Raw genomic sequence first — 19,385 nt, 5'->3', positions numbered from 1 at the left:
TAGGACATCAGTTCAACTTCAAATATAATATCAGTAATCACTATACAGTCTCACTCAATCCTATAAAAGTCAATATCTATTCATAGAAGAGGTAAGATGATGACTGTTGCTTCTAGAACTATTTTTCTCATTTAAACTTCCCTACATCTAAAGATTACATCCTACGTCTGAGTGGTTCATCATCCAAGTTCTTTTCTTCTTTTCTCCAGTTAGTTGGGACGTGACCATCCTAAATGACCTAGAAAGATTCAGGAAGTGTACTTCTCTTAATGCAATGAGCTTATTGTGCATTCATTTATACATAAAAAAGAAAAATGAAAGTCAAAGCTGAAAGTAAAATGGACATAATTTTAATGATTTTTTTTTCAATTTTGTGCATTGGATTCAAACAGCAAACTGTGTGCACTCAACTGTTATCACAATGTTGTCAAGAAGTCTGTGTCTTTTACCATTTTACACACAATTGTTCATTACAGTATGTTATCAGCCTCGTGGAAACCCGGGGTGTGGCATGGTAAGCAGAGGTGGTAGTGCACCTAACTCTTATATTATCTAACTTGAAAATATTTCTCTTCTATGATTCCTTTTTTTCTTGATAAAAATAGTTTTCACCAAACGTTGGTGGTGCACACGCACTACCATTCATGCTTGACATCACACCCCTGACAGGAACACATGTTCTTATTTTGTTGATAAAAAGTATTACAAAAATTTCCATACAAAAACTATTTTCATAGAAATCTTGCATTTCCACAAATAAACCTGAACATTTTTTTTGTGAAAAAAAAACTGCTCAAGAATTTTGTTCATTTAACACTGTGACTGTATTGATAAATGCAGTCCACTTCAAAGTTCTCCGCATGTACTTTTCTACAGATGACCAGTCCCTTTTTTCCTTTCACCGATATCTGCCCAGGCTCCATCAAGTTCATTTACAGCAGGAACTAGGGTTTGGATTAACATATCTGAATGTTAAAATTGAAGCTTCAATGTTCCACATAACTATCAATACCCAGCCCTCTTTTACAACATAAAACAAGATTGTGAGATATTATCCTTTTCAATTCAGAATCTCTGAACCAACTGTTGCTTTTTATTCTTGGTGTGGGGTTGGAGGAAGGGGTTTGGGGTTGGGGGATAGGTAGCTAGGTAGGGATCTGGTAGAGTTACATGTTAGATCTCCTGCAGGTGAATTTAAGAAAAACATTATTGCCTTGGTAATTGACATTTCTATCTTAATCAGTGACACAGACTGTCAAAAAAAGAAAGAAAGAAAACACTGATGAAGATATGCTTTATATTCCACTTGCCATGAAATTCATATTTGTTTTGTGTTACATTTTTTCATATCCTATAAACACATATTGTCTATTCAGATGATCATTGTACTGAGTTGCTGGGGGCTAGTAACATTACCACCTCTATTATCTGGATGTTCAGAAGACCGTACTGTTTCTTGTAACACTACAGTTTTTGCTGATTCCAAGTATTTTTATTCTTACTTTTTACTGGTTACCCTTGGGGCACTGATATTCCGTCTCCTGGCAATAGTTGGACTTCAAAAGGAACCTGCAATTTCTTACTGGACTGCATTTGAAACCAGCCACAAAATGCACATGTAACATTCACTCAGAAGAAGGGAGGAACCCATGATAAACAGTATAACCCCGTGTAACTTGGTTGATCCATGATGCTTGTAAATCAAGTCTGATCATTGCAACTGCTTAGATCACAGAGTCTCTAGTTCATAGACACAGCGGCATGAGGTAACTCATTTTATTTTGCACAGGTTGCATATTTCCACAGGAAACATTCTCGCTAAATTGTTTGGAAAAAAAGACGACAGTTTGTGCTTGGGTGTTTGGCCTCCCAGCTTTATGCCATGGTTTCTTTACCTGGCAACCTTCTGTCGTTAAATGTGTGCATGTTGATAACTTCTTCTGTTTTCACAATAACTGGGGCCTGTGGCTTGTGTTTTAACCGACGCTGGCACTTCAGGGACATCCTCAGTTCCTCTACCATGGCGCTACAGAAGGACCTCTACAGAATAACACAGAAAATGAAATATTACTATACAGATAAACTGTAACTGTCCAGAAACAATACTAAATTAATTCTCAACAGACTCATCAACATAACCAGCCTTGATGGTTTGAAAAATTTCAATTTAAAGGTTATAACAAATTGTTACACTTTTAATAGACAACACAGGATAATGAAAATATTTTATCAAAGTGGACTAGTTTAAAGAAAATCTTCACCTGATAATGAAATGAACTGCCAACTAGTAATGCATATATTGCTGACATAAAGATTTTCAGATGTAAAATTAATTAGCATTATAACATATATATCTACCTTAAAATTTAAATACAAACACATATACACAAATCAATAATCAGAAATCCATTCTTGATATTAATAAAAAATAGAAGAAAGGTACTACATTTTAGATCACAACATGAGATATGAAAATTTTCTTTAAACATAGATTCTTCATTGTGCATCTCAAAACAGAACAAAAATTGTACTCACACAGACATAAATATATGGAAAGTAACTTCTGCTATTCATTATACCTTTTGTGATTAGGCCTATAAAGCTATTGATGATGATTACAAACAAATATATGAAATAACAAATTGTAGCACATTAAAAATCCATGAAAATATATTAACTTTTTTGTCATCATCAGCTTGATAACTGAGAGTTGATATATAATTTATTGCTTAAAGAAAAATGACCCTATAAATATATATATTTTAAATTCTCATTTCATTGACAATAGATTTGCTAGAAAATCAGTGTATATGGGGCTCATTATTACAAACTCCTCAGAATTCCTATTACAAAGTCGTATATGGGCAATAACATTTTGTTAGTCTCCCTCCCCAGCTAATTTAGATACACGTGTGTTAGTTACACAGAAATCAGATTCATAAACCAGTTGTATATTGTAGTTGAAATTCAGATGGGCTGAGATTTAGGGTCTTTCTGTGCAAGAACTAAAAATGCAGAAAACAACCAAAAATGTGAAAAAGTATGAAAAATTAACACAATTCCAAAAAGTGAAATGAAAACATAATGAAATAAACCTAATCAAATATGCATATGAGGACTTGTTTTTTGCCTTAAGTGTTGCTGCTTTGCTGTTTATCAAGTAAGGCTAATTCCAAGTTAATATGAAATAAAAAATATTTAATATCACATGTTTCTTAGGTTTAAAAATATTTTGCATCCATAATCTTCTGTAACAAACTAATATTTCAATTAAACTAGGCATCTATATGACAAAGAAAACTAATTCAGAGAGGAGGAAACTCACTTTCTGCAGCTCACAACCGAGACTCCAGCAAGATACTGTGATAACCAATTCTGTAACTTTTGACCCTGCCCTAGTACCGTCTTGTCCATTCCCAGTTAAATCCTCATTTTTCCTTTATGGGTTCCTGAATAGTTTCCTTAGTGGTCTTCCTAACTCTATGTCTAGCCTATTCCTTCTCCAAAGGCTCACAATTACCAGAATAATCTTACCAGAATAAACTATTATTTAAATATCAGCTACTAATAGCATTTTCTTGTTTGAGAACAGGTGAAACCCAAAGCTGCTATTTTCCCATCATGGCTTCTCCGATTTAGTTGTCCCCCTTTCTGCCTCTTCCCCCATTTCTTTTTTCTCTACATGCAACCTTCTCTGCTTGGACCTCCAAAGTTTTTCTTCTTTGTTTTTCCTTGCCCGGGTACCTTGCCATGTTCTTCCATCCTTCATGTCAATCCAACTTTATTCCTTACCGCAGGACATGGCTCACATTTTAACTTATTTGGGAATCATTTCCCAATGGCCTAAGCTCATTCTTTTCACTCAATTTAGTTTAGTCCCTTTTGTATTTTTAACTCATTTATAATATTTTCTCATTTGGCCTCTAGGTCTTCCATGTATCCCTCTCAATGCATGGTAAAGAGAAGAGATTAAGATTCTTGTGGTACAGATTGCACACACATGTTTTTTAAATGTTGACTGAATTAACAATAGCTACATATGACCCTAATATTTTAATTCTTCTTTAACAATGTTTCTAATTATATTGTTTAAAAATGCATTTTCAGAAGCTTAGTGAAATGCATTGTATATAAGTTAATCAGGTAAAACTTTGGTATTCGTTTAATAACATTCAATTAGTAAAATTATTAATTTATTAGTACTTGTAATGAATGATGATTAAATGCTACAGGTGAATTCCCCACTGAGTTACTGCCATGCATTTTTTATTGTGTTAAGTTACGCAGTTCTAAAACCCATGACTTATATTTCTATTAAAAGATTCATGACACCTGCCAGCCAGTATATGGACACAGTGTTTCTTGTTGCTTAATACCTACTATTAGATGTACTTATTAAGAACATGATGACAATGATGATGAAGATGGTGATGATGACAACACTGTAGAAATGGAAAAATCTGACTCCAAAAGGGGGAGGAATACACAGTCTTGAGGTAACTTAGTCTTGGCTCTCTGTTGAAACATTTAACAGAAGAATTGATTAGATAATATAGCAAGGTCAGAACTTGATGCCATTGACACTTAAAAATGTTATAGGATATGAGTAACTTGGAATTGTTTGAAATACGCTTTCATTAAAAAGTAATAAATGTCCCAAATGTTACATAATTTATAACACCTTCTTCTTGGAAAACTTAGTTTTTAGCCAATTTGATATTAATTTCAAAAAAATTATAGAATAGATGTATTAATTAATTTTTGCCCATACAAAGAGAGTGGTCTAAATTGATTTTCTTAGGAAAAACATCTTATAAATGTACATACCCATTCAACCATGAAATTACACATATCTATTTCTTGTAAATTAAGAAGAAAAATGTATTAGTACACTATATGTAATGTCAGATCACAAATAAAAACATATAAATTGTTTTAAAGAAATTTTATGTAATATAAAATTTATAATGTTAAGCTATATAAAATGTAGGTAAAAAAACTGCTTTAAAGTTAAAAATTTTCATCTTTTATAATTTAAAAGATGAAAGAAAATTTCATCTTTTATAACTTAAAATTATCTTAGATAAATTATAGTTACAAATTTAGAAGCTCTGAAAATTGTAAATTTGCAGCTTCACCATTACCATTTTTAGGCTTTATCTATTTACAAAGCCATCAGAACGTAAAAATTTTAATCAGGCACCCTTTAGTTAATCAATCAATATGCTTGATTATATGTCAATTTACCAGTTTTATTAATTTTTTCTGTGAATTAGCTGAATTTTTCCAGCTCTCTTTTGATCTATTAATGTAACTACATGTGAAAATAGTTTTATCTTAGGTTACTAATAAAGTCACTGTGACACAATAGGTGTTCTTCTCACTGATAGAATATTTATAATCCTTCACAAAAACTATGCAAACCTTTAAATTTGAGCAAGAGTTTGGAATCAATATAGCAAATTAAAATCATTTAATAATATCATAAAGTCCTAACCACTTGTGGCACTAGGGCAAAGCATATACTGTTTCCTTTTTCAAAGCTTTATAATAAAAATTCCATACCTTGATTTATATAAGAATCTAAAATTGAGATTGTAGAGGTGATTGTGAAATGTAGTTGTTTCCCTGTGCTGTATGTTTCCAAAAATGTCTATGTCTGGCATTTGCTAGAGACAATTTGTCTTTCCTACTTCATATCATGATTGGAATTTTAAAATGTCTTTTTATTGAACTATGACATAAGCTTTGAAAAACCCAAGGGCACTTAACAGAAGTTTCCTGGGTTATAATATGTAAGAAGGAAGAGCAGGAGGAGACAGAGGAGAGGAAGTAAGAGAGAGGGAAGAGAAAGCATGGGGGGGGGGGGACAGGAGGGGGTGACGCAGAGAGGGAAAGGGAAAGAAAAATACTTTGCTTTTCAAATCACTTCTCAGGGACTGAGATGCACAAATCGTGGCATTAAATAAGGAAGCTTTCTCAGGGTGAAAACAACAACAAAAATGTTTCTCCACATTAATATCACAGACTACAAAAAGAAAAAAGAAAGGCACAAGGATACTAACCATTATTAAAAACCACTTTTAGTAAGTTTCAAAATTTACTAAACAGTGTCTGGATGGTAGGGTGGCACTAACCAAATAGAAGATTCCTGAAAATGAAAATTTACATCTTTGAGCTGTTAGCATGTAATTGCATTTAAATTAGTAAAAGTCATTATAAAATTCACTGTAATTAATGAGGCAACCTCTATTTACATATCTCTCATTCTTAAAACAATGAAGGTCTGGAAGCCTTAAAAGTATTAATTTGACTATATTTACATTGCTTCTTTTAAAAGCTACATATTTTTATTTTGGATATAATAAGACAACACATAGTCTGCAGATAAATGTTCTAAATAATATCATTATTGGTGTTAGAGAATAATTTACTCTTAATAGCTCAGCTATCTAATTTATAGATATGTTTATATGAAAACAGATGTGACAGCACTTGGAAAAACACATAATTTTTTTTTTTAATATTAGAAATTTAGTTGTAAATATGTCCCACATTGAACACTGACTTATTTAACTACATTTTTAAGTTAAAACCTTTATAGTTAGACATGCCTTTTTAAAAAACAGCCACTGATGGAAAGTAATCAGTTGGATTATTTAAATTTTAAGCTCATCACTTTCATGTTAAATATATGCACTCATTTATCACCCAAATTAGAAATAATGACAAAGTATTAGAAACTACTATCAAGTCTGTATTTATACTTTTTAAGGAGGAAACTCTATTTTATGTCATGCTATCCTATTCTTTGATAGTTTAAATTAACTCCATGATATTTTAATATTCATTCAGAATAATTTTAACCATTTTTGCATACACTTCCTACATGAAGCCCAATCGAAACATCTTCAAGCTGTTTCTACCAGACTTTGTAGCTCAGGGTTCTAATATAGATTAGCATGTATCAACCAAACTGGTTTTGTGCTTATTGTTTAAATTATTTGTTAACAGACTGTAGGTAACTAATCCATTCTCAGACACTTTTCCAATTAATTTCTGATGCTGTAAGAAACTTTTCAAACAATTTCATATAGAATGTAGTAATGACAAATCAAAGTCACTGTGATCCCTGCATAAAATCATCTCACATTAGATAAACTAAACAATAATAAAAATAAAATGAAAAGTATATATTATATATAATATAATATGTGATATTTTATATAGCATTGGTGTATCAAGTGAGGAAAATAAATGTAATTTAATGTGACCCTTCCCTTTGACTTATACTTTTTAATTGGCAATCTTTTAAAGATATCGAATAGCTAATGGTATACATGAGAAGTATGAATTGACCTAGGGCTGTATAAATGCAACAGTGAAGCAATGAGAGATGAAAAATGACTAGTTAAAACACTCATGTCAAAATACATATAGCAACTTTGATCTCAGTTTTATAGCAGCCATCTTTCTGAAAATCTTATATTATTTAGATAAGCTGTGCATCAGTCAGATGAGGCTTTACATGTAGGTTCTTTAATGATCCTATTGCTTAATCACTGTAACTTTACAGTTAGAGAAACTAAAACTTAAGAAGTCAAGTTACCTGTCTAAGGCTATGCACATAACTGATATCAAAGCTAAAAGAGGAGAGCTGTTCTCTTGATTTCCTTTCTATGAATGCTTTATTATATTAGCCTGCCTCATTAACAGTGATTTGAATTTTAGCTGAGCTTTTGACCTGAACTCTGTTCTTAATAAATATTAATTTTTTGAATGCTAAATAATAAATCAGAGAAAAAAATTATGGGGCAAAAAGAAATATGTATTTTTCCCCCCTCAGTGGATAAAATGATAAAGTGTCTAAGCTTTTGCCTGGATTATTTTATGTTGCTAAACATAACTAAATATTAAAATATTCTCAGAAAGCTCGACTCTTACAGAAACATTTACCAAATATCTTTATATTGCATTTTGCAAATACAAGGAGACAGAGAAAAATGAGGCATCATTATACATGTTTACAGGTCCCCTACTTAAGCTGGAAAAATCAATAAATAAGTTCTGACAAGTTTCAACACCACTTTAGTCAATACAGTTATGAAATGCATTTTGAGAAAAAGCAATGTTAATCATCACATTCTTGCCGGTAGTCATAATGATACAGTTTTTCAAAAATATACATAACATCCAAATAAATAATGCTTAATTACAGGAAACCTCTTTTTCTGAAGGTCCAACAGCTAAATGTATCATCTTTATAATAATAATAATAATAATAATAATAATAATAATAACAACAACAACAATAGCTGTGTATTATGTCAGACACATGCAAAAATCTCTATGTATATTACCTATCCTAATTATTAAGACATTTTATTTATGATACAGTTGTAGCCCACTGATTTACTTACTTATTTTAAAAAACATAGAGAGAAATTAAGCAATTTTATCCAAGGTTAAACAAAGTTGAGGAATGATTCCAAGTCTTTTATATTTCAAAATTCATGCTTAAGAATAAGAAAGTGAAATAACTAGACAGCCCTTAAAATCTAAGCCCACAATCTTTTTATCTAACTCAAACTCCCACTCCACACATTTTATCAATGCAACTTCAGGAACAAAGTCACTCCAGAAAAATAGTGAAATATTCGCTCTCAATTCTGTGCAATATGATATAGTATAAATGGTGTTAGACTAGGCGTCTTTGACCTTGGGAAAAACACTTGACCCTTGAGACACTTATCCTCACTGCGCAATATGGATAATAGTTACATAGCTCTCAAGATCACTTCATACTCAAGAGAGATTAGACTTTAAAAGCTCTAAAGTTGTTTAGAAAAATAAGGAAGTAAAATTATTGTCTGTCAAGCTACAATATTAATTTTAAAGCATCATTGATAGGCATGAAAAGAGTATGGGTTATTATAAAGAAATGACTTAAAAATCCTTTAGCTGACATGGAAGTAGTTTAGTGAATAAAACAAAGATTGACATCTCATTTTAAAGTAGGATTTTATATTTACATGTAAAAACATTTTAAAAAGCCATCCAGTTATCCCTTATATGGGTCATTAATGGAAATTGAGAGATGATCTGCTTGCAGAGAAAGGCGGTTACATGAAAAAATACAAAATGGACTATTTGTCCAAAGTTTATTTACATCTTTTAACTTCTGAATAGCAACATGCTTTATAGGTAAATTTTACACTATTGAAAATTTATAATTCTTTACAATGATTTATAGCAGTGTTTGCATTCCTATATTTTATTCAATACATGGCTTCTTTTAAAAAGCATTACTTCTGTTAGAACTAATTTTTCAACTTTCTGAAAGCAATTTGTGTATAAGGATCTGTGAACAATTTGTTTTCATTCTTTTGGTTCCATGAAATACAAATTCAGCCAGCTTTGAAAAATGTTTTCCTTGTGAATACATTTTCTTTCACCCAGGATCCAGGTTTAAACTAAACCATTCTAATTTCTTCTTAACATCCCCAAATTGCATTGTTTCCTTCTTTGTCCTGTTATGAGTTACAGCTGCCTTTTACATTTGTTAATCAATTATAGGCTGACGAACAGTCTATGTGCCCTCAAAAATGTTTTTGAACTTTCAGTGACTGGAAAAATATCATTATTTAGAGAAAACTTAGATTTGTTTTACCAGTATTCTATAATACAAATAACTATATTGACTAAAATGGACTATGTACCGAAAAAAACAGACAAATATTAAGTAGTTCTTAAAATGTACATAAATCATTTTAGAGGAAAGTTAGAATAAATTTGTGTCCAATACAGGACACATAAGTTACAAATTCAACATCTGCACAATAATTTATATTTTCATTTCTCAGACATACTCACTATACTTTGTTTAAACTTAAGTAATAAGAAAATAAATATTTCGTTAAGTTTTTGTTCACGTTAAGAAACTCAGAGATTTGTGTTCAATGTATTCAATGAAAACAATCCGTAGAGGCAAGTCTATTTTCCATTACATGGAAAAGTTATTTTTGTATACAAATCAGACAAAAATGAAAAGTCAAACTATGTATGTTATATTACTATTCTTGTTGGAAATCAAAAGAAGGCAGAATTATGTATACCTTTTATAAAAGGACATATTCAAATACCTAAGAAATAAAATTACCTTAAACATAAATTAATAAGCCATAATCATTCCATAAAAGTTTTGTAAAAATTAAAATTATTACAATCACTTATAATTCATGCTTATAAAACCAATATATTAGCATAAATAATACCAGAGAAAACAAAAGTTTGTACATCGGGAAGCTTTTTTCAGTTAGAGTGGGGTAATAAGACCTTTCAAACAAATGCATAAAACTTGAAATGGACTGATCATTGCTTCAGATGCACAGCAGTTTCTTAGATTTCTTACTGAATGAACCTTAAGTAGTAATGTTTTTAAAATCAGCAAAAAGGTAAGGGAAAAAGACAATCAATAAAAAATGCACATGTTAAGTGGTTACTTTTTCAGAGACTTCAGAAAAAGAGGAGTTATTGAGTGTCTTTCCAAATGGCCAAGCTACATTTTTGAAAAATTAGAAAAGTAAATACACATTTGTTTTAAAAGTGTGAATAAATGAAAATCAAAGTGTCACTGAGGCATTAATATCTACATCAAAATCAAAACCATTAAATACTATAAACATTGGAATACATCATCTTGTGATTATCTAAAAGGAATGCAATTTATAGTTTTCCAATTTTTTAAGGTCTACATGGTTCAGCATTTTCTTCTATATTCAGTTTTAACCTACCCTCATTTTAAACAGATGCATTCATATACTACTCTTAATTATCAAACAACTTGTAAATAGAAAAAAGAAATTATAGTCATCAAGACCTTTTGTTCCATTAATATTTTATAAAATATGTGCGTATGTTCTATAAACAACACTTTATATTAACCTTTAAATACTAATAGCAATTATTATTAATTTAATACCATCATTATTCGAGGTAAAGCATAACAAAGAAAAATATTACTTCATAAATTTTATCCATAATCATATTTAACTAGACTGTGTGTATATTATATCTGTCAGGCTATTTAGATAAAAATTGGAAATTTTATTTGTTCTTTTGAAAAGTACTAAGATACTATAGACTGAAGAAAAGAGAAAGAAAATGGGGAAAGAGAAGGGAAAATAGCAAAACACTTTGGGGATAGAATGAGTAATATATCCTTGCCTACTTTCAATATGCAAAACATAATTCATTGCATGTTTGGTTCTCAATAAATAATTATTAGAGTAAATGACTAATTCCACAAATATTTAACACATTTTTAAAATTAAAAATTTAGATTAAAGGCACAATTATAAGTGTAAATAAATTGTGAATTTCTATATGTCAACATGCATATGGTACGATAAAATCTAGGAATATTTTCTGGCTAATTCTGATAAATTAAATAAGGTGTTAAGTTACATAGTCCAACTGAATAATTTTTTCCCCTCAAGAAAAATGAAGAAAATTGAGTCTAAAAGCCTAATTTATCACAATAAGTAAATGTGTCATTCTAATAAACCCACAATTATTTATTGGCTAAACTTAATTATTTTGAATTATTTAAAAACAGTTCATTTTTACTCTTTATAGTAGACTTTAAAAAAATAAGTCAGTGGAATCAACTTCATTGTTAATTCAAATCAATAGAAAGAAAGATTAGATAGATGATGGAATGATGGATGGAAGGATAGATAGATGATGATAGATATAGCTAGACAGATGATAGATAGATGATAGATTAGATAGATAGATAGATAGATAGATAGATAGATAGATAGATAGATAGATGATAGATGATAGATAGATAGATAGATAGATAGATAGATAGATAGATAGATAGATAGATAGATAGATGATAGATAGATACATGATAGGTGATAGATGATAGATAGGTGATAGATAGACGACAGAGATGATAGATGATAGACAGATATAGATAGATATAGATAGATATAGATGATAGATAGATGATGATATAGATAGATAGATAGATAGATAGATAGATAGAGATAGATAGATGATAGATATAGATAGATAGATAGATGATAGATAGATAGATAGATAGATAGATGATAGATAGATAGATAGATATAGATAGATAGATAGATAGATAGATAGATAGATGATAGATAGATAGATGATAGATAGATAGATGATAGATAGATAGATAGATAGATAGATAGATAGATAGATAGATAGATAGATAGATAGATAGATGATAGATAGATAGATGATAGATAGATAGATGATAGATATAGATAGATCGATCTTATGCCAACAGGCATGGCTTGATGCCTTATGGATACAAACCAAAAACATTAGGTCATTGTCCTATAGGAACTAAGAACCTAATTGAGAGAGAGCTGCTCACACACAGAAACCAACAAATATGAATATAATAATGTGCTAAGGTAGAATGGAGATATTCATAGGCTTCACAGAGAAAAGGTATCTAGGCTTATTGATGGATGTGGTTTGAAATGTGCAAAATACCTTCCCAACTTTCTCCAAGGGAGAGAAAATGATTTTGGAATGATGATAGCACCTGAAATCAGCTAAGTAAAAAAGGGGACATATAGAAGTCATATGTTTTTTATTGGAATAGGAAATGAAAACATAACACTCCCTTGTGGAAAAAGCTGTGCTCTGTGCCGAAACCTATTATATGTTTTGACTAAGTAAAGCTTTCTGGGCAAGTTGATCTCTATACTTGAATGCTTAATCTTAAAAGACTAGTAGGAGTTTGCCAGGTAGAAAAATGCACAAGGTTTGCTCAAGTCAAGTGGAAGAGATTTTAAAAAAGCTAGATGACCTTGGAAAATTGAAAGTAATCTAGTGTGGCTAGAGAAGAAAGTGCCAACTGGGGAGACGCTAAAGGTAAAAGCACAATGTTGGACAGAGACAGATCCAAAGTGTCTCACCTGCTAAGCTAGGGAATTTGACTTTCAGTACGGAAGCCGTGAGGAGACCATGTGTGAAACCATTGGGGAATGTGATACATAATGCTCATGTAATTCCAAAACAGTTGTCTCTTTTCAATGTAATGTTTTATTTGTTTCAGTCAAAAAAAAATACATTCCTTTTACTACTTTTTTTAAAAGGCCATACAGGTGCATAGAAATTCAAGAGAGCTGTGGATATGTTAAAAATTCAACTAAGTTAGTTATTTCTAATAATAATGAAAAAAAGTTATTTTTCAGAATTAAATCTCTATATTCTTTTTTCTGTTTTTAAGCAGAATGTTTGTAAAATAATTGTGTATAATGACATGGCCGAGGTAAATCATATGCATAGGACACAAAGAGACAAGGACAATAGAATACCACATATTGTCAAAAGATTAATTCAATTGTTTTATTTTAATACTGAGCTATAAATGAAATAAAATAATTACATATGGATGATTTGAGGTTCCAACTAGAAAAACCAAATTTCTTCTATTCTTTTGAACTTATTTTAAGCATTAACTAACCAAATATCATACCTATTGTCAAATTATAATAAATGAAAATTGATAAGTTAATATTTTTGTCTTTGATTAGTTTTTTGGAGTTGATTTCAAAACTCATTTTGAAATGACAAAAAATCATAATATACAATGAGTATTGAGACCTTATCGTCAGTCACACCAGAGCAACAAATATTTGATTTAGCCAAGTCAGCATATGTAGCCATCCTGAATATTGTGAAAGAATAACTTGTGATTGTTTTAATTTTTCAAAATTTGAACTGGCTGCTCATCAAAATACTCATTTATAAAAACATTATTTCTAAGAGTTAAGTACTATAGTCAAGTGAAAATGTAGAACTGCTGTACCCAAAACTTTGATTTCAGGAAGGGTAATTTTGACATAAATTATTAGAAGACAAAGCAAAATAAGAAATATTTTTTGTTTTTCAAAAATAGTTTTAAAGGTACAAGTGCTTCAAAGAATAAGTATTAGCATTATATATTTGCCCTATATTCATGTATGATATTTTAAAATATCATGTTTTTGTTCCTTATATTTACCAAAAAAAGCTCACAGACCTTTCAAATGTTAAAGAAAATATAACCTCACTCTGATATGGGGTATATACAAGCTAAGCCACAAATGTGTGTTTTTTAAAATTAAAAACAAAAGAGATGTTTATATACAAAATGTCTAAATTAAAGTGTTTGAAGATTTAAAAATGTGAAAGCATTATTTCACATCCAGAACTAAAAATTTACGTCCAAAAAGTGTCATGTACCATCTAAAAGAGAGATTTAAAAAATATATTCTTCATTATATATATAGAACTAAAGAAATTGTAGCACTAGAAATACATAATCTGGATGAGGTTTGCAAACTTTTCAAGAATAGAATATAAGGATATTTGTATGAATAATACACGCATATATATTTAAATCCTAAGGAAAATTGCAATAATCTTAATATTTTTGAAGTTTATTTGTATTCTTCAAAAGACACTGCAAGGAAATAGGGCTCATTAAAGAATAACATTAAATGCCAAAAAAAAAAACAACCCCACAATATTTTCACACATCCATTAATTTAAAAAATTCATTGTAATTTCCACAATGCAAGTTAAAAATTTTTTCAATTAAAAATTTACTGGACTAAAAATCTTCAAACATAAACTTCATTTATTCTCTATCCTGAACCTGTATAGTCTGTGTTATCTTAAAACACATTTTATTTGCAGAGAAGTATTTTTTCTTCCTATTACAGTTTCTGATTTTTGCTTCCACCATTATTATATTCCTCCACTAATCTAACTGCAATGAACTTCAAGCAGCATTTTTTTCAGACTTCAATTGGGGAGGAACAGTCACCTGCCCCAAAGCTGGCTCAATTAAACATACTACATTTAAATAAAAAATCAGGAAGGTGACCATGCGTTTTGCGCACCCTCTTTATATAACGAATGGCAGAAGACAATTAACAGCCTCAGTTCTAAGCACTACCCTTGGTTGGAAAGATCAAAAAGGGTTTCTTTGATGATAACAACAATTGTTTCAAATTGTAAAAAAGTGACGTTTACCTTTTCCAACTGAGCGTTTTTTTTGGATTTGTATAAAAACTCTCCCACTGCCACAAAAACTGAGAGCACCAAGCCGGCTGCCAGAACAATGAAGATGCCACCAATATTCTGAACCCCCAGGGCACTGGCCTCCTTGCTCTCCTCCTCCGGACAGCCGTTGCCCCGCCACCACTTCTCCTTCATCATGTGCAGCTTGCCCTCCTCTTGCAGCTGAAGGATGGCAATGGTGATTTTGTCTCTGTATGGGGAACCTGAAAAAGAGACGGTATGTTAACTATTTCAAAGAACCCAGAATTTAGAATTAAAGGTTAACAAGAAGAGAGGAAGACAGGGCTGTTTCCAAATGCCCCAAAGTGTGCCAATGTTTATTTCCAGTAGAGAAAAACAACTGGAAAACCACACAGACTAGAAGTTTAACAAGGTAAATAAGGTATGTGGCCTTTCTGATGTTGAAGGGTAAAGTACATTTTGTTTTTATGAAAGAAGATGTCTCTTTCTAAAAGACAGACTCAACTCAGAGCATTGGAAATCAAGTAAAACGGTAAGTAGGAATTTACAATAGGAAATGTACAGAGTGCAAAGATATTTGGTTAATGTCTAAAACAATCATTCTACACTGAAAACAGAGTGTTCATAAAATGGTAGCCTCTATTTTTAGGGAAGTTATGGAAAAACGGTATTTTTCTTTATTAAGTAAAATAATTTAAGGCAATCATGAACAAGGTGTATTCAAGGGTAGCAAACACTTTGCAGATAATAGATAATGTATTTTCTTCCTTAACACAAATAATAGAAATAACAGGTTTGCACAGACTTGGATCATTCAAATATCATTATGGCAATCAATGCATTATCAGAATTTTGGTTGTTTATCATTTTATGCTTTGGGAGGAAATGTTCTTTTCAGTGGAGGCAACAGTGTAAGTAAAATTTAGCATTTATTCTGATGGAGGTAGAGATTCACCTACATTAGTTATTATGTGATATGTAATAACTTTTCTAATTGTTTGCCCAGAATCATAGAATAATATTGAACTACATGTATCTTTTAATATCTGTCCCAAGGGATTGGTCTTATTGCTTTCTTCTACCAGGAAATAGCCCGTTTTTAAAGTTTAATCTGCTTTCCTAAAACAATAAAGGTACATTCCTTTTTTCTTTACAAATTCATTTATGTGTTTTTCTGCCTACAGAAAAATACTAATTTTAATATGGTTGTCTATGTTGCTGTGCTCTTGTTTTTTGACTTAAATATACCTATTACTATACGTAAAGCTTTATTTCTGCTAAAAGCAATTAAAAACCTGGTCAGGAAACTTTTCTGCCCCATAAGGGACATCACCATACATATTGTCTTTAATTGATTAATGTAATAGACTAATTCAGCATTACTTGTTTAGCAGGAATATGCAAGTCAAAAGTAGAAAGACCAGGAGAACAGTAGGAAGCACGCAGTCTGTTGAAAAAGTTGGAGCGAAAATCTACCCAATCCAGCTGGACAGCTGTAAAGAAATTGCTATTAAAAACAAAAGCAACATAATTCTTAATCTACTCTGAAGAAATGTTTAAGTGCATGGTTTCTATATAACGTTTTTTCACAGCTTTCCTAAAAAGGGCCATTATTCTTTCCTATAATTAGAACTCAAATATTTTAATTATAGTAGGGGAATTCCTGCTTCTCAGTTTCTTTCCTGTGCTCTCTTCTAAATACTACCCTGATGAGACGGTTCCATTTACTTTTATTTATTTATTTATTGTTGTTGTTTGGAGACTTCTTACTTTAATTCTTTTCAATTACAATTGACAGTCAATAAATTCTGCCCCTCAGTTGCTTCAGATCTCAAGGGATTATTACCCCAGCCTGTAGTATTTTCTACTATGATCATTCACTGGACACTCAGCCTAGATCACCTAGTGTTATTACTATCTACCTTTCAAGATGTGACCCATTTTCCTAAGTAGATTACAAGCCCTTTGGAATAGAGGATCTATCTCTATCTATCTATCTATCTATCTATCTATCTATCTATCTATCTATCTATCTATCTATCTATCTATCATCTATCTATCTATCTATCATCATCTATCATCTATCTATCTATCTATCTATCTATCTATCTATCATCTATCTAATCTATCATCTATCTATATCTATCAATAATCTATTATCTATCTATCATCTATCTAATCTATCATCTATCTATATCTATCAATAATCTATTATCTATCTATCTATCTATCATCTATCTATCTATATCTATCATCTATCTATATCTATAAATCATCTATTATCTATCATCTATCTATCTATCTATCTATCTATCTATCTATCTATCTATCTATCATCTATCTATCTATCTATCATCTATCTATCTATCTATCTATCATCTATCTATCTATCTATCTATCTATCTATCTATCTATCTATCTATCTATCATCTATCATCTATCATCATCATCTATCTATCATCTATCTTATGTATATATCATCTATCTTAATTCTTGATCTTTTCTCACATAATAGGCCCTCAACAAATGTTTCCCATGATAAGGTGTAAAATATGATTGAAACATTCCTAATGCAATGTAAGAGTGACAACCTGTTGCTTTTGGTCTCTCTCATATGTATTTAAAAACCTTAAATTAAGGCCATCTTGTTTGGATATCCAGTTTTCGTTAATTCACTGAATCTAGCTTAGCATCAGCTTTAAGATCACATTTATTCTGAATTACCATAATTAACAATCTATATTTCTTGCAAAATAAATATTTGACTGAGGGGAAAAAATCCATTCTAAGCAGAATTGCAGTTTATCAAATGTATCTTTTAATTAGAAACACAGCATCTCAAACAAATTTTGAGTATTTAAAAAAATGACCATGTGTGGCTAATATACAATGTGGCTTCTTTTCTGAAAGTACAGTTATAAGCAAAATTTTGGCAGATAGTGACTTGAAAAGTAAACTTTCAAATATGAAAAAAATTTTTTTAATCCTCACCTAAGGATATTTTTTCCATTGCTTTCCAGAGAGAGTGGAAGGGAGAGAGAGGGACATCAATGTGAGAGAGAGACATCGATTGGTTGCCTCCCACACACACCCTGATCCAAGATGGGGACTGAACCTGAAACTGAGGTACCTGCCCTTGGCTGGAATCAAACTTGCGCCTGAGGTCTGATGGTCTGAGGTCTGATGCTATAACCACTGAGCAAACCAACTAGGGCTCAAATATAAAAAAACTCTTGATCCAGCTAAGTAATATCTTTTTTTTAAAAATAAATCTTTATTGATTTCAGAGAGAGGAAGGGAGAGGTAGAGAGAGAGAGAAACATCAATGATGAGAGAGTCATTGATCGGCTGCCTCCTGCAAGCCCCCAACTGGAGATCGAGCCCGCAACCCGGGCATGTGCTCTGACCTGGAATCAAACCCCTATCTACTGGATCCTAGGTCGATGCTCAACCGCTGAGCCACACCCGACCAGGCCAGCTAAGTAATATCTTGAGCCAGCATATTTCTCATCCTGAGCAGTATTAAAAGAATATTGTTTTATTACCAACTCGCCATACACATTGAACTGCATTAGGATCTTTGTTCTAATGTCTTCAAACACAATGTTCTTCACTGCATTCTCAACGTAAGGCACAGATAAATAAAAGCAACCCACTTTTCAATAAATTATGGACACATCTTGTTCTTTCTAGTTGAGTTTCTTATTTCCAGCACTTATTGTAAATGTAAATACTTCCCATTGCTGGTAAACCTTGTCACACCCATTTCCCAGTGTAAACACAGTAATGTGTAAAGGGAATTTGGTTTGAATCAAAGCTACAATGTTAGTTAATAAACCACATTTTGAGGTTTTTGACAGGATGATATAAGGCATACAATCAACGAGAGGAAGTTATTGCCATATTTTGTCATCCTGTCATTGATTTAGGTTAAGTGATTATTTTTTAAAAAGAAACAATAATTTGACAATAAATCATTAATTCTTTGATACACTACTTGATGTTCCTTTGAAGCCATTTCTATATAGATACAAGTTGAAGTCAAACATGGACTGAATCTCATGTATTTGAAAAGTCTCAAGGACATCTTGAGATCAAAGAAGAAAAATATCTTTCATCATCCTCGTGACATGAACAGCCATGCGCTCAGCTCTCATGAAGTGAACAGCCATTGGTTAGACAGATGGAGCTTATGTGTTTCACCCAGTCACAGCCTAGCCTCAGGCCACAAGCTGGCAAGTGGAGAAGGAAGACGGCATGGACTGGCAACGGGGGGAACTGGGGTTCACACCGCAAGGCTG

At 31.4% G+C, this 19,385-nt stretch overlaps 1 protein-coding gene across 3 annotated transcripts in view; it reads right to left on the bottom strand.

Moving 5' to 3' along the window:
- Positions 1-327: 327 nt before the first annotated feature.
- Positions 328-19,385, bottom strand: part of GRIK2 (glutamate ionotropic receptor kainate type subunit 2) — a 483,205-nt gene continuing 464,147 nt past the window's right edge. For 2 of the 3 annotated variants that reach the window (XM_081141402.1, XM_081141403.1), the window contains 2 exons: positions 15,076-15,326; positions 328-2,040 (listed from right to left, as the gene is read on the bottom strand). In XM_081141402.1, the coding sequence (XP_080997528.1) occupies positions 1,876-2,040; positions 15,076-15,326 (416 nt within the window). In that variant the 3' untranslated portion in view covers positions 328-1,875. Of the gene's footprint in view, positions 2,041-6,065; positions 6,152-15,075; positions 15,327-19,385 lie in introns of all 3 variants that reach the window. The other variant, XM_081141404.1, reaches the window with a different exon arrangement.

Source organism: Miniopterus schreibersii (assembly GCF_964146895.1).
Source record: "Miniopterus schreibersii genome assembly, chromosome: 6".
NCBI classification, from domain to species: Eukaryota; Metazoa; Chordata; class Mammalia; order Chiroptera; family Miniopteridae; genus Miniopterus; species Miniopterus schreibersii.
Note: the sequence above shows the minus strand (reverse complement) of the source record. Positions and strands in the feature narration are given on the sequence as shown.